The sequence below is a fragment of the Staurois parvus genome, unplaced genomic scaffold, assembly GCF_062004578.1.
Source record: "Staurois parvus isolate SC_StPar_1 unplaced genomic scaffold, SC_StPar_1.0 ptg000018l, whole genome shotgun sequence".
Classification (NCBI taxonomy): domain Eukaryota; kingdom Metazoa; phylum Chordata; class Amphibia; order Anura; family Ranidae; genus Staurois; species Staurois parvus.
In genome coordinates, this window is record NW_028317814.1 from 6,396,766 (window position 1) to 6,418,074 (window position 21,309).

General features: G+C 40.7%; 1 protein-coding gene across 1 annotated transcript in view; it reads right to left on the reverse strand.

Moving 5' to 3' along the window:
• The window catches only part of INTS1 (integrator complex subunit 1), a 206,492-nt gene that overhangs the window by 111,713 nt on the left and 73,470 nt on the right, over nt 1-21,309 (reverse strand). The window contains exons 22-29 of the mRNA XM_089682295.1: nt 19,781-19,960; nt 16,189-16,338; nt 15,897-16,076; nt 10,047-10,151; nt 8,379-8,546; nt 3,094-3,205; nt 2,353-2,511; nt 40-186 (exon numbers count right to left, since the gene is read on the reverse strand). Coding sequence (XP_089538421.1) covers nt 40-186; nt 2,353-2,511; nt 3,094-3,205; nt 8,379-8,546; nt 10,047-10,151; nt 15,897-16,076; nt 16,189-16,338; nt 19,781-19,960 — 1,201 coding nt within the window. The remainder of the gene's footprint in view (nt 1-39; nt 187-2,352; nt 2,512-3,093; nt 3,206-8,378; nt 8,547-10,046; nt 10,152-15,896; nt 16,077-16,188; nt 16,339-19,780; nt 19,961-21,309) is intronic.

The window sequence follows — 21,309 nt, forward strand, 5'->3', positions numbered from 1 at the left end:
AAGATGGAACTAAATTAGTATTGAGAATCTAATACTCACTTTTATCCATTATGTTTTGTTCCAAGGCCTGAGGCTCATGGGAAACAGCCTGGTCTAGGTACTGAAGTAATTTGCTCATACTGGACACTGGAATGCCAAAAGACTGAACGAAGAGCAATAGCTGCTGGGGCTCTAAATCTTGTAGTGCTGAAAATAAAAGAATTATCAAACAAAAGTATGTTTTATGTCAGAAACACCTTGTCACCAAGCTGAAACATGCAGGTAAAAGCACAGAAAAATTCAAGTGATTCTAAATGCTTAATAAAATAAAAAAAATAACAAACTTGTCTATACTTACCTGCTGTTTGCAGTGGATTTGCAAAGAGCAGCCCGGATCCTCCACTTCTTGGGTCCCCCGCTAGTGCTCGTCCCTCCTTTCGGTCGCCCCCACAGCAAGCAGCTTGCTATGGGGGCACCTGAGCATGCGCACTCCACAGCCAGTGCTTCGTGTGCCCATTCACACACGGAGCCACGGCTCAGCCTGGCCCCCTCTCTCTTCTCATTGGCTCACTGGCTGTAACTGACAACAGCGGGAGCCAATGACTCCCATTGCTGTCTCAGCCAATGAGGAGAGGAAGTTCCAGGACAGCCGAGACTCCAGTACACATCCCTGTATCTAGAGGGGGCTTAGGTGAGTATTGGGGGGGGGGGGGGGGAGCTGCACACAGATGCTTTTACCTTTATGCATAGAATGCATGAAAGTAAACCATCTTGATCCTTTACAACCACTTTAAATATTTTAAGTGGATTATTTTCCTTTCCATAAATTATTTATTAACCTGCAATGTGCCTTTAAACTTGCTAGAAAATCTGACTAGGAGGAATAAATTCCCTAGAACAGCCCCCTCCCTCCCTGTACATTATGGCCCTCAATGTCTGTGCTAATTCAGCACCTACACTCCTTCTTTAGCAATCTTTTATGCAGCAGCCAGTGAAGGAGCAAAAGAAAATACTACAGAGTGTCACTTGAGTTGCTGACATCACATCAAAGATGGCAGCTCTCAGAGGAAGTCTTCAGCTGCTTTCACATTGCTCCCTTGGAAAAATGCAATAAAAACTCAAATGTGTTTTTGCCACGTTTTAACTGCATTTTTGCCACGTTTCCAGTGCATTTTGCACCTGTGAAAAAAGGACTTGTGACTAAAAAACAGCACCAAAAACAGAACCGTGGGTGTGTTTTTGATGCATTTACCATTCAATGGGGAGGTGCGTTTTGTTATGCAGTTGTTTTACCGCACCAAACATGCAGCATGCAGGACTTCGAAAAATGCAACAGGCCCACAACTGACCAGTGTGAAGAGTTCTATAGGATTTAATGTTTTTCTTTCACTTTTTGTAAATGCAAAAATGGAAGAAAAACTGATCCGTGTGAAAGCAGTCTTAGAGATTTAGGATGTCTACACAAAGGGGGCTTTTACAGGTAAAAAAAAAAAAAACAACATAACAAGCATAAAATACATTAAAGTGAAACTAAACTCAACTAATAAAGTGGAAGTTTTTTATAGGCCCCTGTAGGTTTACGTCATAATGTGCTAGCACATTATGGTTTACCTTTTAAACAGAGCCCTCCAGCACTGTGATGTCTCCGCTGCTGGTGCTTCCATCTTCACCAGATCTTCCTTCTGGGTTCACACTATCCGGCCACTTGAATAGCAGACCACAATGACGTCACTTGTGCATATGTGTGCACTCAGTGTGCCCTGTTCCAGTGATGTCAGTAGCGGCAGCCAATGTGAATATCTTCTTAATGGCTGTAGCTTAGAAGATTATCACAGTACTTACAGATATTATAAGCTTACCTGTAGGTACACATTTATAGTAACAGTTTAATATCTCTTAAACTGGGAGCAGGCAGCTTTTTATTGCAGAAGAGACATGCCATGTATTTTCAGCAATAACAAAACGCTTATCTGTTTGCTTGTAGTCTTCTATTAAAACACACTGAGCTATGCATGTGCAGCTCAGCATGCATTTCCGACACTGACTCCCATGCGCGTGTTGGGGAGAATGTTTTTACACTACCGACCAATCAAGAGGCTGAAAACCCGGCATCCAGAAGTAGTGAGGGAGAGAACAATGGTGGCTGGTGAGGGATGTAATCACTGCACTGCTGGACAACAGAAGTGAGAACTTATGGGGGTTTAGTTCCAATTTAAAAGCACACAATGTTATTGAAAGATTTTTGTGGAAATTAATGATTTGACAACATTCCAGAGGCCATTTAATAGGCAACATACTGTCACACAAGATAAAACGCAAAGCTCTAGTCTAGTCAGACAAACTATTATATGGCCAGAAAAGGCAGCAAACTACCGGCATCGACGAGCCGTGGAACCTCAGAACGAATCATTCGGAGTTTCAGCCAATCAGGAAGCAGCAGGGCTTCTTCTGACGTGTCCACCAGAAATGCAGTTGGAAGAGGCTTCTTCTCAGGAAACCAGATGTCCAGCAATAAAAAAAAATCACTGTGACCTGTCATAAAATTGAAATGCTTGTTTAGTTCTATGCAGCCAAAATGATTCAGAAGGAAAACTACACAAAAAATGGCCCCAAAGTAAGAAGAATGTGCTGCAGTATCTAACTATAATTTCCTCTTATTCACCCTGTAAAACTGCACAAATACCTACTGTGCTGCCAGTGAATTCCACCTATTGCAGCTTCCTGTGATAGTGTAATAACCGTGATGCACTGCTCCTGAATTCAGAGCCTGCTTGCACTACAGTGGGATAAAAAACCCCATGTTGTAATGGTTGTAGCTATCACATCACTACTGATTCACAAGTTTGTAGCTTGTTCATCAGCACCAAACCACACACCCAGTCCTGTCCAATGCGTTCTGGGTTGCTGAAACCATCCCACGGTGGGCTCCAGCTTCCACAGAGGAGTAGCATATGACACACAAATGGAGGATTTCGCACCATTAGGGAAGGCAAAGGAAGGTTTTTTTGGGGTTTTGTTTATGAGGCTTGTGCACCACATTAACTGGATTTGGTAATTTCCTATATTGTCATATACAGAAGAAGTCGTCAGTTGTAGTTTAATAGCAAATTCTACCTCGAGGAGGTCCAAGTGTCAGAAGGATGACCATGGCATGAACGACCAGGATGTGCATTGTTGCTGTCTCCCCACTAACCCAGCGCAAGAAAACTTGATCCTGAGATTCGGACTGTAAAAGAAAAGCAAAAGAAAAAATTGCCCATGGTGCGTAACCTGTGCCGGAACCCCCAAAGACCAATATACTAAAAGTATCACTAATTCTAAAGGGGGCTATATAACTGCTCATAAATCATGTTTGTCATTATTCAGAATGAAATAGATGGAAATGAAGGAATCAGAAGAAAATTGTGAAATGTGAATTTGTTCACCTAATAAATACTACCATATATGCACAAATGATTAAATAGTTAAATCTGCACAAAACCCAGAGATGTAGCTAAATCTATCCAGTGGAAACTAATCTAGCTAAAAATGGGCTGCCAGTCACCGCAAAAGAAGAGGCAGGAGAGAGGGACGCCAATATAGTGTAGTAAGTTAGTTTATTGATGAAACATTAAAATAAAAGTATTCTACTCACAAATGCTCAAGCGTTCTAGGCATGTCTCCCCGTGCGAGCAGGAATGCTGGGCCAGAAAGAGAGAACCACTGCTTCAAGAACTGCTAAAGCCGCCAGGAGCCTTCCACTGGAGCCCCTTCTTCTGCCAGCATTCCTGCTTGCACGGTGGAGCCTCCATTTCAACACAGGGTTACCAGTAGCCTTCCTGAGACATGCCTAGATTGCTTGAGTGTTTGTGAGAATACTTTTTATTTTTCATCAATAAACTAATATACTACTTACTATACTGGCTGTTTGGTGCCCCTCTCTCCTCCCTCTCAGACTGCAGAAAATACCACAAACACTATGAGCAATTATCCACACTGTGTCTAGGAGGGATACACTTCTGAGAAATAGGACTGCGCTCTTGGCCAGGATTGTTGGGTTAGCCATAGTTGAACCAATCTTAGATGTTAAAGTGGTAGTAAACGCTTTTTTTTTCACTTGTACCTACAAGGTAAGCCTACAATAAGGCTTACCTGTAGGCACTGTAAATATCTCCTAAAGGTGCACTGTTTAGAAGATATTTAAAGTAAAGGAGCACCATCGCATGCACTCTGAAAGAACAGCATGCCCGTGACGTTCCTTCAGAGCTGTGCGCCATAAAAAGTGCCTCCCGTGAGCATGTTCCGGAGTGACGTCATTGCGGTTCAGCCATTCAAACCACCGGAATCCACAGGAAGGAGGACCGGGTGAAGATGGAAGCCCTGTCAGTGTTCAGTTTCTCATAATGTGCTAGTATGCAATGCATACTAGCACATTATGCCAATGTCTTGTGGGTTTATTTTTAAAAAAAAAAGGTCGCAGTTTACTACCGCTTTAAGAACTTTTTTATTTTAATATTTCCTGTGCAATATTTGAACCGATGTGTGAGTATCCTGCAACCCAGCCACAGCAGACAATGACACTTCTCATCACCACGCTGACAGTCACAGGCTCTCTGATGTCATCAAGTGCAATAAAACGAGAAGCAGTCTTGCAATGTAACTGAGCATGGTGAGGGCCTCCCTACAACCCACAAATAAAAATGGCCACCTCCCTAAGTCTATAACTGGCTTATGAAGCAAGGACACAAACAGGCATCACATAGTGAAATAAAGGGGAGAGAACAATGTTCTTGGACAACTTGCCAGCCAGCTTGCTAACAACCGAATTAACCTAACAGTATGCGTTTATAACGGGTTTAGTTAGCACACATTTGCAAATACATATGTAAGCCACAGAGCCAGGTCACAGCACCCTGATAATCTGTGGTCCTAACTCTACCCTCTACCTCCCTACAACCCAGCCTGTCAGAGAGAGATCAGTGACGGCACCCGGAAAACAACAGAGAAGTATTGATGCTTTCCCCTGTTGCCCTTAGAAAATCTGATCATTTATCCCTTGCGATTCTGGGAATCTACAAGAATCGTTTTGTTTTCTTGGGAGTTCAATTCTACCTTATGTAACTGCATACGAGTCATTTTAAACAAAGATTTAAGTAACCATATGCTGTGTGTAAGTTACTTTTTTAAAAGCTCCAAATACACGGTAGGTCGAGATTTTGGTGAACTGTATTCAGTCATTCCTCTCCAAACAAAAAGTGATTTCTGGGTAAATGCAACTTTTCCTTGAAACGACGAGTACATAAAAGTCTATCCACTGTGTTTTTAAAGCCTTACACATCTACTGCTTATACTTTCTAGGCCTTCCAAACAATCATATATCAGTCTTGTCTTGCAAAATTAGCATAGATAGATCGATGCAGGGGGAAAAAAACAAGAGCTTCTTTTCAACTTGTAAGGATTACGTTTTTTGGTTTATCTGTATAATCCTTTTCTTGGAGCACATCAGTAGACACAGAGGAATGAACAGTCATTACTACATGGGTTATGCTACCATCTTCAGGTGAATGGACACGAACCGGAAGAGAAGGAATTCCCGCCCAGGCATAACCCCACCCAGCTTGGCTAAGCGTTGTTTTTGTAGCAAGCAACGAGGAACACAAGCCAGAGGGAAGGGTTCTCTGTGTCCTGTGATGTTCTCCAAGAAAAGGATTTTACAAATAAAAATCCTAATTTCTTTATTGTACATCACAGGACACAGAGGAGTTAATAGTCATTACTACATGGGATGTCCCAAAGCAATGAATCTGAGAGGTGGGAAACACAGTAACAAGGCCAACAAGCCAAAATCTCCAAATAAAAAGGGGAACTCACTTACAAAGCCAGATGCAAGGCCCTTTGCCCAATATTGCAATCCTCAACCTGGTAAAACTTTATAAACATGGGAAGAGAAGACCAGGTAGCAGCTTTTCAAACTTCAATTACAGAAGCTTGATACTGGATGGCCCTTAAAGCACTGACATTTCTAGAGGGCAGCACAATAGCTAAATGGTGTGGGCAGCACAGTGGCTAAATGGGTAGCACTTCCGCCTGGCAGTACTAGGGTCGTTGGTTCGAATCCCAGCCACGGCACCACCTGCCTGGAGTTTGCATGTTCTCCCTGTGCCTGCGTGGGTGTCCTCCAGATGCTCCAGTTTCCTCCCACACGCCAAAGACATGCTGATAGGTGATTTGGCCCCTGTCTAAATTGGCCCTAGTATGTGTATTTATGAATGTGAGTTAGGGACTTTAGATTGTACACCCCTTGAGGGTTAGGGACTGATGTGAATGTACAATATATATGTAAAGCGCTGCGTAAAATTGACAGCGCTATATAAGTACCTGAAATAAATAAATAGTGGAATAGGGAATAGGTCTTAACCAGGAAAGGAGGAACCTTGCCCTCAATTTCAAAGGCCTGAGAAATGAGCTGATGATCCACCTGGGAATAGCAGATTTAGAAGAAACCTGACCCCTACGAGGTCCTTCAGGCAGAACAAACAGGGGATCAGACTGTTGAAACGAAGCAGCAGAGTTCAGATAAAGTGCCAACAGCCCGAACAACAAAGTGCCTCTCCACCGCAGGCTGCAGAGTTGCTCCCAACTGAGGAGAATGGTGTCTCGAAGAGGACTTACAACCTCTAACCTGTGGCATTTTTAAAGACCAGGATATAATTCACCTGGATTGTCAGGGCCCTATTCAAACAGAAATCAACCCGAAGTCTTGTTGAATTTTTTTCTCCATGGGGTACTGGTGAGCAAACCCTTTTGGTGGATTAATAATCTTCTCTGGGTGAGCTCAATCAGCAAAAAAACACATCCTACAAGTAAGGGGGCACTGGAAAGGACCTGGGAATTTTTTTGGCGACCACTAGGACCCAAAATGCAAGCAACTTAAGGTCAGTGCAACACATACACCAGGAAGCGTACTGCGGGCTTCTGTGTCGGAGACAACCCTGGACCTTGAGATTCCTCCTGAGGAGACTCTTCTACAGAGAATTCCTGATCCCCATCTATTTTCACTTTCACTTCCACTGAGCTTTCTCTGTTGCCTCATCCTTCTTCAAAAGGGGAGGAGAGGAAGGATAGGGCCCACAGAGTGTTCCATGCTAGTAAGAACTCCTAAGAACTGATCTCGCATTACAGAAATAGCTGCAGGCAATTCCTCCCATGACACAAAGAAAGAGGAGAAGAATTGTGCATTTGAAATAGTGAGGATACCACATAAGATTAGAAATTCAGAGCCAATCTGACCCAGAGGGGAGCCATTGCAGGAGGATCTCCCTTCCTGATAAAATAATCTGGGATCCTTCTCCCCACCTATCTGCCTGTGTGAAGCTATGGCTTGCTAAGAGATGATGGGCTCGTAACCAAGCAGGAAGCGGCCACTCAGTTGAGGAGTGTTGACCTTTGCTAAAACACGAAGATGATAGCACTTCCCAAAAATACACATGACCCTGTACTTGCTGTGCCTCGATGGACAGAAGTCAGCTTGGTTAGTGAAAGTGAAAGGCAGGACGGCTGAAACTTTAGACGGGTGATGTTAAGTGCTATTAGCAAGGAATCCCCGTAGAAGTGAATGAGACACAAAATGGCTGACCAGCCTGCCCCTTAACACTTTCATAGCCTGTATATCACCCCAGAAGGAGAAAAACATCTCCTGATGCCATCCTGTGCTCTAACACACAACACAGAGAGAACACAAAGCAGGGTTGCCACAACTTCACAAACACAGACATTTAGCAGTCCACACTGCAGGGCCTAATAGGCCAAAACTTAACCAATGACGGTGAGCTCTCCCTACAGAGTCTTCAGGGACTCTACTCCCCTCCAGGAGAATCACTGCCCTGGACCTGAACAGCGAGATCACAGGGTACATTGTACGTCAGAGGTAGCTGCCTGCAGGATCCAGGATACATTACAGGCTCTCCCCACTCTAATGTGGGCCTGAGTAAAACTGCTCATGGCCTGCTGGCCACAGTGACCGATTTGGAGAGGACCCACCTCTGCCTAAATAGGGGTGTTAGGAACAGGCCTAGAGATACAGGAACAAAGTCTCAAAAATAGATCTTCAGAGAAACCCAAGAAAACATCCATCACCTTCAGAGACTAACATAAAACGGGGGCTTGGCTAAGCTGGGAGGCGTTATGCCTTGGTAGGAATTGCAGCCTTTATTGTGACCAGTGTCCACTTCAGGCCAGTGGCCTGAGGATGGCAGCATAGCCCATGTAGTAATGACAATTAACTCTTCTGTGTCCTGTGATGTATGATATGGAAATGGTCAGCTTAGTTGACATTTAGTCTAGTCCTACCTTATCAATGGTTGAATTTAAACTATGTATACATCAAACAAGAGTGAAAAAACACATTGTGACCAACATACCCAGCTGTACACCTCATCACCCTCTTTGCTCTTCCGCATTCGTCTGACATAGCGTGAGAAGATGGAAAGCAATGCAGACAGGACAGCGTTAGACTCCGTGCAGTAGGACAGCTTGGAGAATAGATGACTCATTATGGTAGAGCGTTCCACTGTGAGACGGGCCACATCCTACAAAACAAAATCTAAACCCATTACATGTGTGCCCCAACAGACTAAATACAAATGTGGACACTTCAGGAATGTACAGTATACATATAAGATATAGCAGAACAGACCTGCAAACAAGTTTAGTATTCAGATGATAAAAAAAGCTAAACCTGCATGTTACTGGCAACAGCACAGTCCATAAAAGGTGGATGGTTTCTGGTTTTTTTTCAAAGCAAGAGCACTGATCATGTGCAAAATACAGTAGCCTAAAGCAAAAAAGAAAAAGAGCAACCTCTAGGCATTGCTTATGTATGATGTATTTGGTGCCACAAAGATTAAGGGTCAGTTCACACTATAGAAATGCAGAACAGACGCATTCCGGTGTGTTTTTGACACATTCCAGTGCGTTTTTTATGCATTTCAGTTAATGTTCCCATCTCTTCTTCAATTTAAATAGGGACATGAGCATTCCAGTGTGTTTTTCAGGTGCGTTTTCTGCATTTCCCATGTTCCATTACAGTTCTGTGCAGAAAAAATACAGCCTGTTCTACTTTTTTTTTTTCTGCAACCGGAATGCACTGGAACGGCAAGCACTGATGTGAACTATGACATTGACAACCATATAACCTACTTTCTGTGTGTTTTGGAAGCAGAAAAAAGCAACTGAAATGCAAGTAGTGTGAACTGACCCTAAAGAACACCTGTTTTGCCATGCATGGCCTCATTATCGATGCCAGACGTAATTAACAGAAGTCCCGTTTAAGCTCCAGGACACCAAGAATTCATTCTCTGCCCCTTTTGACAGGAAAAACTTATACCAAGAAAAGCGCAATTTTTGTTGATACCTTCCTAAACATTGATCTAAAAATACAAAGAAACATTTATCTATTGTCACCAACTAGTTCATAGTTAGGCAGGTATATAGTATATTTATTTATTCCAGGTACTTATATAGCGCCGTCAATTTACGCAGCGCTTTACATACATATATATTGTACATTCACATCAGTCCCTAACCCTCAAGGGGTGTACAATCTAAGGTCTTAACTTACATTCATACATACACATACTAGGGCCAATTTAGACAGGAGCCAATTAACTTACCAGCATGTCTTTGGAGTGTGGGAGGAAACCGGAGTACCCGGAGGAAACCCACGCAGGCACAGGGAGAACATGCAAACTCCAGGCAGGTGGTGCCGTGGTTGGGATTCGAACCAGCGACCCTAGTACTGCCAGGTGGAAGTGGTAACCACTTAGCCACTGTGCTGCCCATATATGATTTTCTTGTACAAATTTTCCTTTAGAGTTACCAAAAACCATAAACATGAGGTCACACCTAAAAAACACTTTCAAGTTGCTTCCTATTAGGCAGGCCCTTGCAGTACATAGTTTGAAGGCAAACCTAAAGAGAATTGTACAGAAATTGTACAAGAAAACTGTATAATGTATGGCCAGCTTTAGTATTCACAGGATAACAATGTTGAAGGCACAAATATCACTGGAAATCTACTTGACACTCACCAGGGCAAGTTCATTGTGTTGTGCCTGATCTTCTACCGGTGCATGCTGGGAAAGGTACACTAGATAGGCACTAATGGTCCGTAAATCAGTCTCCATATGAATAGCCTGGGGCAGAACAAAACAAAAGACTTTAGGCAACATAATGAAGTAAAGGCAGTTATAACTAACAAACCTTCAACTGACCCTGCAGGGATAATGCCAACTGGGGGCCCAGACAATAACTGCACACGGTTTAGAAATTAGACATTTGCCTCCTCTGATATTTGAGCCTCTAGAAGCATTACTGCAAAAAGAGCAAACTACACCCCATTTCAGTAAACATGAGGTTCATCGAAAGTTATAGTTAAAAGAAGAGGTTCGAACCATCTACAGGCAGGCTGACAGTACCCAGATCGATTATTGAACAACTTAAGTACAATCAGCCTGCTGGATTTTTCATGGGACTATTACCAGATGGCTTTCCTTCCGCCGGGAGAACACAAAAGCTCCATGGGAGGGATTCTCCCTTTAACACTGTGTTGATGGGGAATCAAGCGATTTTCTTTCCTGCAAGTCGTAGTTGCAGGAAACAAAACTGAGTCATCTATGGCCAGCTTTAGAATCACACAGGTGTTGGTCTATGTTAAAGCAGAACTAAACCTATCAATCAGTTTAAGGGTTCGTTCACACCACACATGCACGATAATGGATGGGAAAAGCATGCAGATTCACTTGCAAAGACATGAGTTTACAGCAGTTTTCATGCGCATCAATTATGTGCCCTGTTTACACCACAGTGTTGATGTCACGTCAAGGTGTCCTGCGCAAAAAAAATCTGCACGTGATACCAATCCTGTTGTGTGAACAGGGCACATAGAAAACAATTATTATTTTTATTTTGGTTTTGTGCCATTGCAGAACGCGTGCAGAAAAAAATAGAAAAGCGACGGCAGAAAAAGAGACAGGTCCATCGAGGGGGGGTATCTTTGCTTATTTTAGGTTTTTTTTTGTTAACTTTTTTTGTCTGAGTTTAGATCTATGCTTGTCCCACATGTTTGAAGCTATTTACTGTTGACTGGCTGACTACCTCTGCTGGAAGTTTATTCCAAACATCAACTACTCATTCAGTAAAATAGTACTTTCTGAGATTAGTTTTGAACTTTCCTCCAGTTCCTTTTCAGGTCATGTCCCCATGTTCTTGATTTTGATTTCATGTTGAAAATATTGCCCTCCTGAACCTTATTCACCCCCTTGATGTTTTAAAGATTTCAATCATGTCTCCCCTTTCCCTTCTTTCCTCCAGATAGTACATGTTACATTCCTGAAATATGTTTTATCCCCCAGACCTTTCACCGTTTACCTGTCTCTGGACTCGTTCTAACTTATCAATATCTTTATGTAAGTGAGGTCTCCAGAACTGGACACAGTATTCTAAATGAGGTCTAATAAAGAACTATATAGAGGAATCAGGACCTGCTTCCTCCTGCTGGTGACCCCTTTAGTGATGCATCCTAGAATTATATTCGCTTTCCCCACTGCCTGGCCACACTGTTTGCTCATTTTGCAATCAATTGAAATAAGTATCCCCAAAATCCTTTTCCTCTGGACTGCTGGCCAACACTGTACCCCCAATGTTGTACTCTCTCAAATGATTCATTTTCTTTTTCCCTAGGTACATTATTTTACACAATTTCCACTTTTTTGACCAATCTTTCAGCAATGCCAAATCATGTTCCATGTGACAAACATCTCCAGGGATGTCAATCCTATGAAACACCTTTGTGTCATCAGCAATAAGACATACCTTACTCAACAAACCTTTAGTTTTATCACTTACATATAGAGTAAATAGAACAGGACCTAGTACAGAGCCTTGGGGTACACCACTAGTGACTGGTCTCTGTTCTGAGTGAACCCCATTTACAACCACTCTCTGGTATCTATCCTTTAGCCAGCTGCATATCCACTAAACCACTCAAGGGCTAACTCCTACCTTGTACAACTTTAGTATTAGATCATTATGTGGAGCAGTATCAAATGCCTTGCAGAAACCATGATATGCTTTGTCCACAGCACCACCCTGGTCCAAAACATTGGTAATATAGTCAACAAATCCAATCAGATTAGTGTGACATGATCTGCTTTCTGTAAAGCCATGCTGCTTTGGATCCAGCAAGTTGTGTTTTAAGGTGATCAATGATCCTTCTTTTCAGGAGTGATTCCATTAACTTAACTACAACCGATGTTAATCTCACTGGCCTGTAATTGCCAGCTTCTACCTTGCAGCCCTTCTTATGGATAGGTAAAATATTAGCTGTCCACCAGTCATGGGGAACTTCTCCTGTTAGAAGAGATTGATTAAAAAGATCAATTAGCGGTCCAACAACTATACCTCGAAGTTCTCTTAGAACTCTGGGCTGAATACCATCATGGCCAATTGCTTTATTAATATTTAACCGAGCAATTTCCTCTGCTACTTCTGTCTCCGGAAATCCTAAAAATGATCCATCATTACTAGAATCAATATAATTTCCCAACTTACTATTGTTCGTATAATTGATTTCTGAGAAGAATGAACAAAAGTAATTGTTTAGGTGGTTAGTAGGTCTCCCTCAGCCTAAGTGTTGTGCCCAGTTTTCATTTTATTGATCCCATCATATTTTTTTCTATCACTAACGTACCTCAAAATGATTTTATCTCCTTTCTTAATATATTAAAAAATTTACTCCTCTTTTTGTGCTTTGGCAGCACTGATATGTTTGGCCTCCTTTTGTCTATTCTTGTACTCTTCTCTGTCAGCTACACCTCCCAATTCCTTGAATTTCCTATATAATGATTTTTTTTTCCCTTATCCTACTTATCTCTTTAGTGAACCATATTTGTTTTTCCTTCCATTTATTCTTACTTATGCCGGCCATAGACGGTTCGAAAATCAGCCGATTTTTCGTCTGAGAGATTAAGCGGCTGATTTTCGCACTGTTAGTGGGTTAATTAGTCAGCCAGATTTTGCGTTTTTTCCCACTTTTGGATTATCGGTCATGTTGGAAAATTCGTAGAAAACTACCGATTTTCGTGTCAACGATGGTCAAATCATACGACCGTTTTCACGGAAAAAAAATATGCACATGAGCCGTGACCTGGAAGGAACAGAAGTTTTGCCTGTTATATGGGGTGAACTTTATGGCTTGGTTGGCCAATTTTTGTAATCATTGGTGGTAACGTCAGTTTAACGAACGACCGATTTTTCTTTTATCGGACGAAAAAACGCCCAGTTTTCAAGCCGTCTATGGCCTGCATAACTTGCCTGACAATCTAGTTGCCTCCAGGATGTTAGACTTTAACAGTGCCCACTGATTACTTACTCCTGTCTTTTTACTCCAACCTTCATTTTTTAGAAATTCACCCATTTCTGCAAAATTCGTTTTTTTATCTAAAACGTTTGTTTTTGTATATGATTTTTCAGGTATTTTGATATCAAACCAAAGACATTGGTGATCACTAGCACCAAAATTTTCTCCCACTTCAACATTAGACAGTTGATCCCCAGTACTAGGTCTAGAATATGATTACCTCGGGTTGGACTTTTTACTGTTTTAGAAAAAGCCCATTCAGTGCTTCCATTACAGCCCTGCACCTGCTTGTAATAGCAGTTTGAGAATTCCAGTTAATGTCAGGCATGTTGAAGTCATCCATAATCAAAACCTTTGAGTTATCGCGTCAATCAAGAAGTTACCATAATCTTCAGTCTGCCCTGGAATCTGTATATTACAACAATTCTAATGGAAGATTCCTCTCTGGTTGGAAGGCAGACCCAGAGAGTTTTGAGCATTTCATTTGTTTTTTGAATTGTTAGCCTTATGCTATTTTTGACATATATGGCAACTCCACCTCCCCTCTTCCCTACTCTTTCTTTCCTGTATAGTGTATACACTGGTATAGTTATTTCCCAGTCATTTGATTCCTTGAACCGTGTCTGTGTAATTAGAACAAGGTCCAGGCTGTCCCTAGACATAAGAGCTGTCAGCTCACAAAGCTTGTTGCATAAACTACAAGCATTACTGCACATGACATGACAAACACTGCTATCTACTGCTTTACTTTTACTACCAGAAACTTTAACTGAAATGACCACCCCATCAGCCCAGTCCTTAGCAACACAAATTGTTTCAAACTGCTGGGGACAGAAATGCTGCAAAACATGTCCAAAAAACTTCTAAGTTCCGTACTAAGAAGAGCAGTGCCCTTGTGTGAAGGATGCGGACCAACTCTTTTGCACAGCTCAATGTCAGACCACCTGATAGCATCATGACTAACATAACCAAAATCTTCAGCTTTGCACCAATCCTTTAACCAAACACTGAACTCTGCTATACGAAGTATTTTCTCTGGTTGTCCATTATGCACAGGTAAGACATGTAACAGTACCAGGGTGGATAAAAATCAATGATTTTTTTAAAAAAATAAAAAAAATCGGATTTCTTTTATTTAAATCAGATTTTTTTTTTTAAATAAAATGCTTTTTGAGGAAAATATATTACCATCCAAAGGTTATTCCATCATGAAATAAAGATTAGTTTTTTTATTATGTAGAATAAGGCTGTATATGTTTAATTTTTTTGGTAAATAAATTCCATGAATCCATTCACAATGTCATGCTCTTCCAGAGGTTTTTGTAAGATTATTGGGCAGTTTCTCTGCCTATAAGATATTATCACAGATGTTGGTTTACTTTTGTAGTTCTCAAAACTGAATTTGACTCAGCGGAGATCACATGCCTCTTCTTCACAGCAAAAATGTTATAACATGATTAGAGTTAAGAAAAAGACCTTAATCCTAACTTCTACAAACCTATGAATACAGAATCAACCCCTTCAGTGCTAAGTTTCAAGAAGTTCAATGAATAGAATAGAAACAATATTTTTCTGATTGTTTGGAGTGGAATAGATCTGCACAAGAAGAAAGTGAAACTAAGTGTGAGGAGGAAGGGGCTGACAGTCTAAGTCTCTTAAAATATATATATTTTGTTTAGCCAAATTAGTTAACAAACATGGATGTTTGTTTAAGCAAATAACATATGCTGGAATGTTATTGTTTCAGTTGAATAAATCTATTTAAATAATTATTAAGGTAATGATTATTTTTCTCCTTCCTAAGTACAACAGAAAAGTTGTCCAAATATGAATGATTAACCTATTAAACTGGGGATAAAAAAACTAATATGAAAAGTTGTTATTCTAAAAATCTTCATCTACTTGCATATTAAAGTTATACCAGCAAGAATTAGTCTTTATGTAGAAAACTAGGATTTAAATCAAGCCTTACTGACTAGTGATTTAAATCGTGATTTAAATCAGTTTGATTTAAATCAAATCCGCCCTGAACAGTACACCCTAACTGTTGAAGACACTGTCCAAAAAACTGAAAATCCTTCTGTACAAAACACGCATCATTCTGGGACAAATCATTTGTGCCAAGGTGCACGACAACATCAACATTGCACTCTTCACTAGCTTTTTTGCCAATTTTTAAAATACGCCTTTTATCTTTCCTAACAGTAGCACCGGGTAAACATCTAACTTTCTTTAACACTTCCAAAATTTGTGTGTTTGAATGAGGCCTTACTGAAAACTTTAAAAACATTCAAGGCAAAACTGTCACTGTTGTGTGCACTTCAACTGTGAAGCCATCAAATGATGGCCATCATAAATGATCACATATGCAGCACGATGGAAACTTCCTTGTCTGCAAATGATAGGAGTGTTTAATTCTGCTTTAAGCTTTTGTATCAGGGCCAGGTGATTTTAAGTAACATCCAACTGAATAAAATAAATAATAAGAAAAAAATGTCCACCATTCAATTTGGATTCAAACCTGCTGTAATGCCGCAGCCGTAGTCCCCTTAACACTATCAAACAGTGGAAGTTTTGGCAAATCTCTAAGCAGCCACTGGTAGCCAGGAATCGCTTCAAAGTCTGCAGAGTCTTCATCCATAGGCTGGTCCTTTTCATCTCCATCTTGCAGAGCCCCTGCTGTCAGCACCATGGAGAGGCCCTGTGGAAACAAAAATAATATCCATATCTGAGCTGATCTAAGCAACTTTCAATGTGGTCAGCTATATGCTAATGGCTGTGTAAAACAAAATTTAAATGTAAACAACACTCACCTTCATGGCCAAGACTCGGGAAGAAACCTGAGGTGAGCTGAGACGTCGAAGAAAATAGTCCAACACCTCACAGGTTGTTTGCTCATCTGCTTTTGGTCCTAGAAGCAAATCCTGAAGCCGGCTGAGAAGTTGCCTCTGTTTTTGCTGTCTCTGCAAGAAATCATAACAGTGTTTAAACATATCTCTTAAAAAAAATTAAAAAAAAAAAAAAAAAAAAGGTAGGAGAGACACCAAAATGGGCCACAATCGTCCAAGAGTCTGTAAAAACTGTTTGGACTATCCAATTGCGAACCATATTAAAAATTGCAAATGAATGTATGCTGGACAAAGAGTGATAGAATCTGGAAGCTATTTGATATTAAATACAATGTCATAGGTGAAACCTGTTACAAATTTCTGCACAAAATATAACAGTTATGCTGCACAGCAAATCTGTGATTGCACTACTGCAAGGCTGTAAACTGTATCTGCACTACACAGATCACAAAGTCACAAAGGATTGCCTAATTGCACAACAATTTGTTACCATAATGAGTAACTGGGACTTTGCAGAAACCTGAGTAAAACCCTTATTTATAATGTAAACTTGCAATCTAGGAGACTAAGGGCAGTCCCTTTACATGCAAATACCATTGCTACTGCACAGTGCATTCCATTATTAACAAAGGAACCATGATGTATGAATGTTCATGTACAGTCAGGTCCATAAATATTGGGACACCAACACAACTCTAACATTTTTGGCTCTATACACCACCACAATGGATTTGAAATGAAACAAATAAGATGTGCTTTAACTGCAGACTGTCAGCTTTAATTTGAGGGTATTTACATCCAAATCAGGTGAACGGTGTAGGAATTACAACAGTTTGCATATGTGCCTCCCACTTGTTAAGGCACCAAACGTAATGGGACAGAATAATAATCATAAATCAAAGTTTCACTTTTTAATACTTGGTTGCAAATCCTTTGCAGTCAATTACAGCCTGAAGTCTGGAACGCATAGACATCACCAGATGCTGGGTTTCATCCCCGGTGATGCTCTCCCAGGCCTCTACTGCAACTGTCTTCAGTTCCTGCTTGTTCTTGGGGCATTTTCCCTTCAGTTTTGTCTTCAGCAAGTGAAATGCATGCTCAATCGGATTCAGGTCAGGTGATTGACTTGGCCATTGCATAACATTCCACTTCTTTCCCTTAAAAAACTCTTTGGTTGCTCTTGCAGTATGCTTTGGGTCATTGTCCATCTGCACTGTGAAGCGGCGTCCAATGAGTTCTGAAGCATTTGGCTGAATATGAGCAGATAATATTGCCCGAAACACTTCAGAATTCATCCTGCTGCTTTTGTCAGCAGTCACATCATCAATAAATATACAGCCATACATGCCCACGCCATGACACTACCACCACCATGCTTCACTGATGAGGTGGTATGCTTAGGATCATGAGCAGTTCCTTTCCTTCTCCATACTCTTCTCTTCCCATCACTCTGGTACAAGTTGATCTTGGTCTCATCTGTCCATAGGATGTTGTTCCAGAACTGTGAAGGCTTTTTTAGATGTCGTTTGGCAAACTCTAATCTGGCCTTCCTGTTTTTGAGGCTCACCAATGGTTTACATCTTGTGGTGAACCCTCTGTATTCACTCTGGTGAAGTCTTCTCTTGATTGTTGACTTTGACACACATACACCTACCTCCTGGAGAGTGTTCTTGATCTGGCCAACTGTTGTGAAGGGTGTTTTCTTCACCAGGGAAAGAATTCTTCAGTCATCCACCACAGTTGTTTTCCGTGGTCTTCCGGGTCTTTTGGTGTTGCTGAGCTCACCGGTGCGTTCCTTCTTTTTAAGAATATTCCAAACAGTTGTTTTGGCCACACCTAATGTTTCTGCTATCTCTCTGATGGGTTTTTGTTTTTTCAGCCTAATGATGGCTTGCTCCACTGATAGTGACAGCTCTTTGGATCTCATCTTGAGAGTTGACAGCAACAGATTCCAAATGCAAATAGCACACTTGAAATGAACTCTGGACCTTTTATCTGCTCATTGTAATTGGGATAATGAGAAAATAACACACACCTGGCCATGGAACAGCTGAGAAGCCAATTGTCCCATTACTTTTGGTCCCTTAACAAGTGGGAGGCACATATGCAGACTGTTGTAATTTCTACACCGTTCACCTGATTTGGATGTAAATATCCTCAAATTAAAGCTGACAGTCTGCAGTTAAAGTACATCTTGTTAGTTTCATTTCAAATCTATTGTGGTGGTGTATAGAGCCAAAAATGTTAGAATTGTGTAGATGTCCCAATATTTATGGACCTGACTGTATGTATGAACATAAATAAGCATGCATACATTTGTACTTGTGTATATTAACTATCACAGCTATTTTCAGCTCTGTGTTTCAAATTTAAAGAATCATGCAAAATCAATCTCCTTTCAGGCATCTTTCTTGAGCACCACGTTCCCTGGCCTGTGAAGAAAGGATTCCTTTCAAATCCTAATGCCTCAGAAAGTATGAAGGCCTTGTTCACACAGGCTCAAAATACTGACACTCAACAAATGTGTCTATAGAGTTAATGCGTGCTGTTCGGCGCGTTTCTGACACTTTTAATTCGCTTTTAATGCATGTTAAAAATGCTCCCCAAACGTTTTATGTGCATTTGATGCATGTTTGACACACAGTAAAAAAAAGCATTAAAAGGACATCCCAGACACCTATTTTTTCTGTTGTTGCGAACAAGACCAAACGCATTGCAAACACGCGTTTATGGTGCACTATCGTAGACATGAATGAAAGGAGCTGAGATGCTTCAACTCCTTCCAAACTTGACATGTAGCTTCACTTTTGTTCATGTTTTGATAATGCTTACAGCTCTGTGCACTGTTCATATTGTCAAATGCAGACTGCTTTACTAAGCGTTTGAGGAGCATTAAACGGTTGCTTTTATTGCCAGTGTGAACAGGGTCTAAGGGCTACAGCATAAAATGCAATAACATGTCACATTCTGTCCATGCAAAAGATTGTAATAAAAGGTAAATACAAACAATTCTGCAGTTTGAAATTAAGATACTCCGATAATAATACAAAGTTCCATCATTAGCTATTATAATTTAAATGAAATTCTGCATATGATGTGTGCAATCTATAGCCCTGGCTCAAATTAATGTTTTTAAACTAGTTTAATATCAAGGCAATTTGATAAATACTTATAAAATCTTATTTCAGCTGTAAACCTGCCAAAAGACTGTGTTGTGATCCAAGCACTACTACCAAATCTGGACCTCACTGCAATTAAAGTGAAATTAAATCCCCTGCAGCTAATTAAAAAACTTACTTAGTATTCAATCTATTTATCTTTTAATCCTTGCGTATTGTTATTGTTTAAAGGAAAAGTTCACTACTAGAGTATTCAACAGTGCCCTGGTAGCTTATAGAGAACTACAAGCCGTCAGCCACAAAGTCGGTGAACAAATCAATGTGCAATGTATCTAGACAATGGCAGCTAGTACAAAACTAATATTGTCTTTTGTTAGAGTGATATAATATGCCATCAAAATTAACCAAGTGAAGTGGCGTAAAACGGCCAAACCTACCTGGTGTTTTTTTGCTTTTTGCTCCTTACTCTCATTTTCCTCATCATCTTCACCTGTTCCTGACTCATCAGCAGCATCATGCAGCAGGAACTCACACAGGCACTGTACGGGTAACACATCCAGAGACCCCTCACTAGATTGGACCAGGTCTGCCAACCAGGGCATTGACTGAGAGGATGCCTAAAAAAAGAAAAGATTATCCTGTATTAATCATCAAATCCTTTTCTCATTGAAGGGCACATCATTACACTCTTTGGTACATCCATCTGAATTAGTTTCTCTTGTTACCAGGGACTAGCTTTCCTTGACATCATGGCCAAGTCCTGCCAACTACCAATCCACAGTTCAATGAGACTGCCTCAGTGGCAGTAAGGGCAAATTCACTGGACAGGGACCTGGCAGGTGATCGATCTTAGGCTTGAAATCAGAGATAATCAAGCCCTAGTAACCAAATAAAACCAGGAAAGAGGATCACTGAACAGACTTTCTAAGCTAATGAAATTAATAGCACACTTTTACTTTTAAACTCAGAAAATGTAGTACAGGTTCATTTACACTGATCTGCAAAGCCATAATACACATGCTGGCTGAAGTTACAGTCTACTGGAATGAAGCTCCTTAAAATGAACAGTGCTTGGAATGAGCAATGCATTTTATAATAAGTTGAAAAGTGGCTGAAAGCGGACCCCCATTTTAAACCTAAGAGTACCTGAATATACAGTTGCTAAACCTGCAGAGTTGCCCCAGACTCCCTGAAAACCAAGGAGTTGTAATAATATTCAAACACCTTCATTTCCTTAGTCATGCTTGGCCCTATTCTCTGCCACCGATCAACAAAGATGCAAGCGAGGCAAGAGGAGGTGGGGGTTAAGGGTGACTTTAGGACCCGAAAGTGAATATTAGCATTATTGAAGTGTTACAGTTCCTAGTGACCATTAAAAAGGAATGCGACTGGCAATTTAAATTCAGCATATTCAGCTGTTTGCAGTATATCAGATTTAAAATAAACACAGATTCACCAACATCTCAAAGAATTACAACTGAATTGCTTATGAACCTTGGGAATAAATTATCTAACAAAATTAATTGTGCTTTTTGTTGTTTAGAAAATGTGTGAATATGTAATTTTGTGGTTTCAACTTGAAATAATCAACCTGTCAGCATGAGAGCTCCAAATTATATATTTATTGGTGAAGATACAGCTGTATGAGAGCAAGCCCTCTGGCCACCTAGTGCTCTGATTAAGTTGATAACAGTTCACATTTTTATAGGGTTTCTTTAGCGCAGGCTACACCCATCATTGCTTATCAGTTTAACAATACCTGTGATGCATAGTAGACCAAAAGGCACAACAGAAACTTTTCAGGAGCCATTTTAGCTGCTTATTACAAATAGAAAAATGCGATTTATAAAAAAAAAAGTGATATATACATCTGTGTATATGCAGGGGCGGACTGACCATTTGGGCACTCGGGCACTGCCCAAGGGCCCAGGGTCAATAGGGGGCGCCTTAAAATGCCCCTGGTACC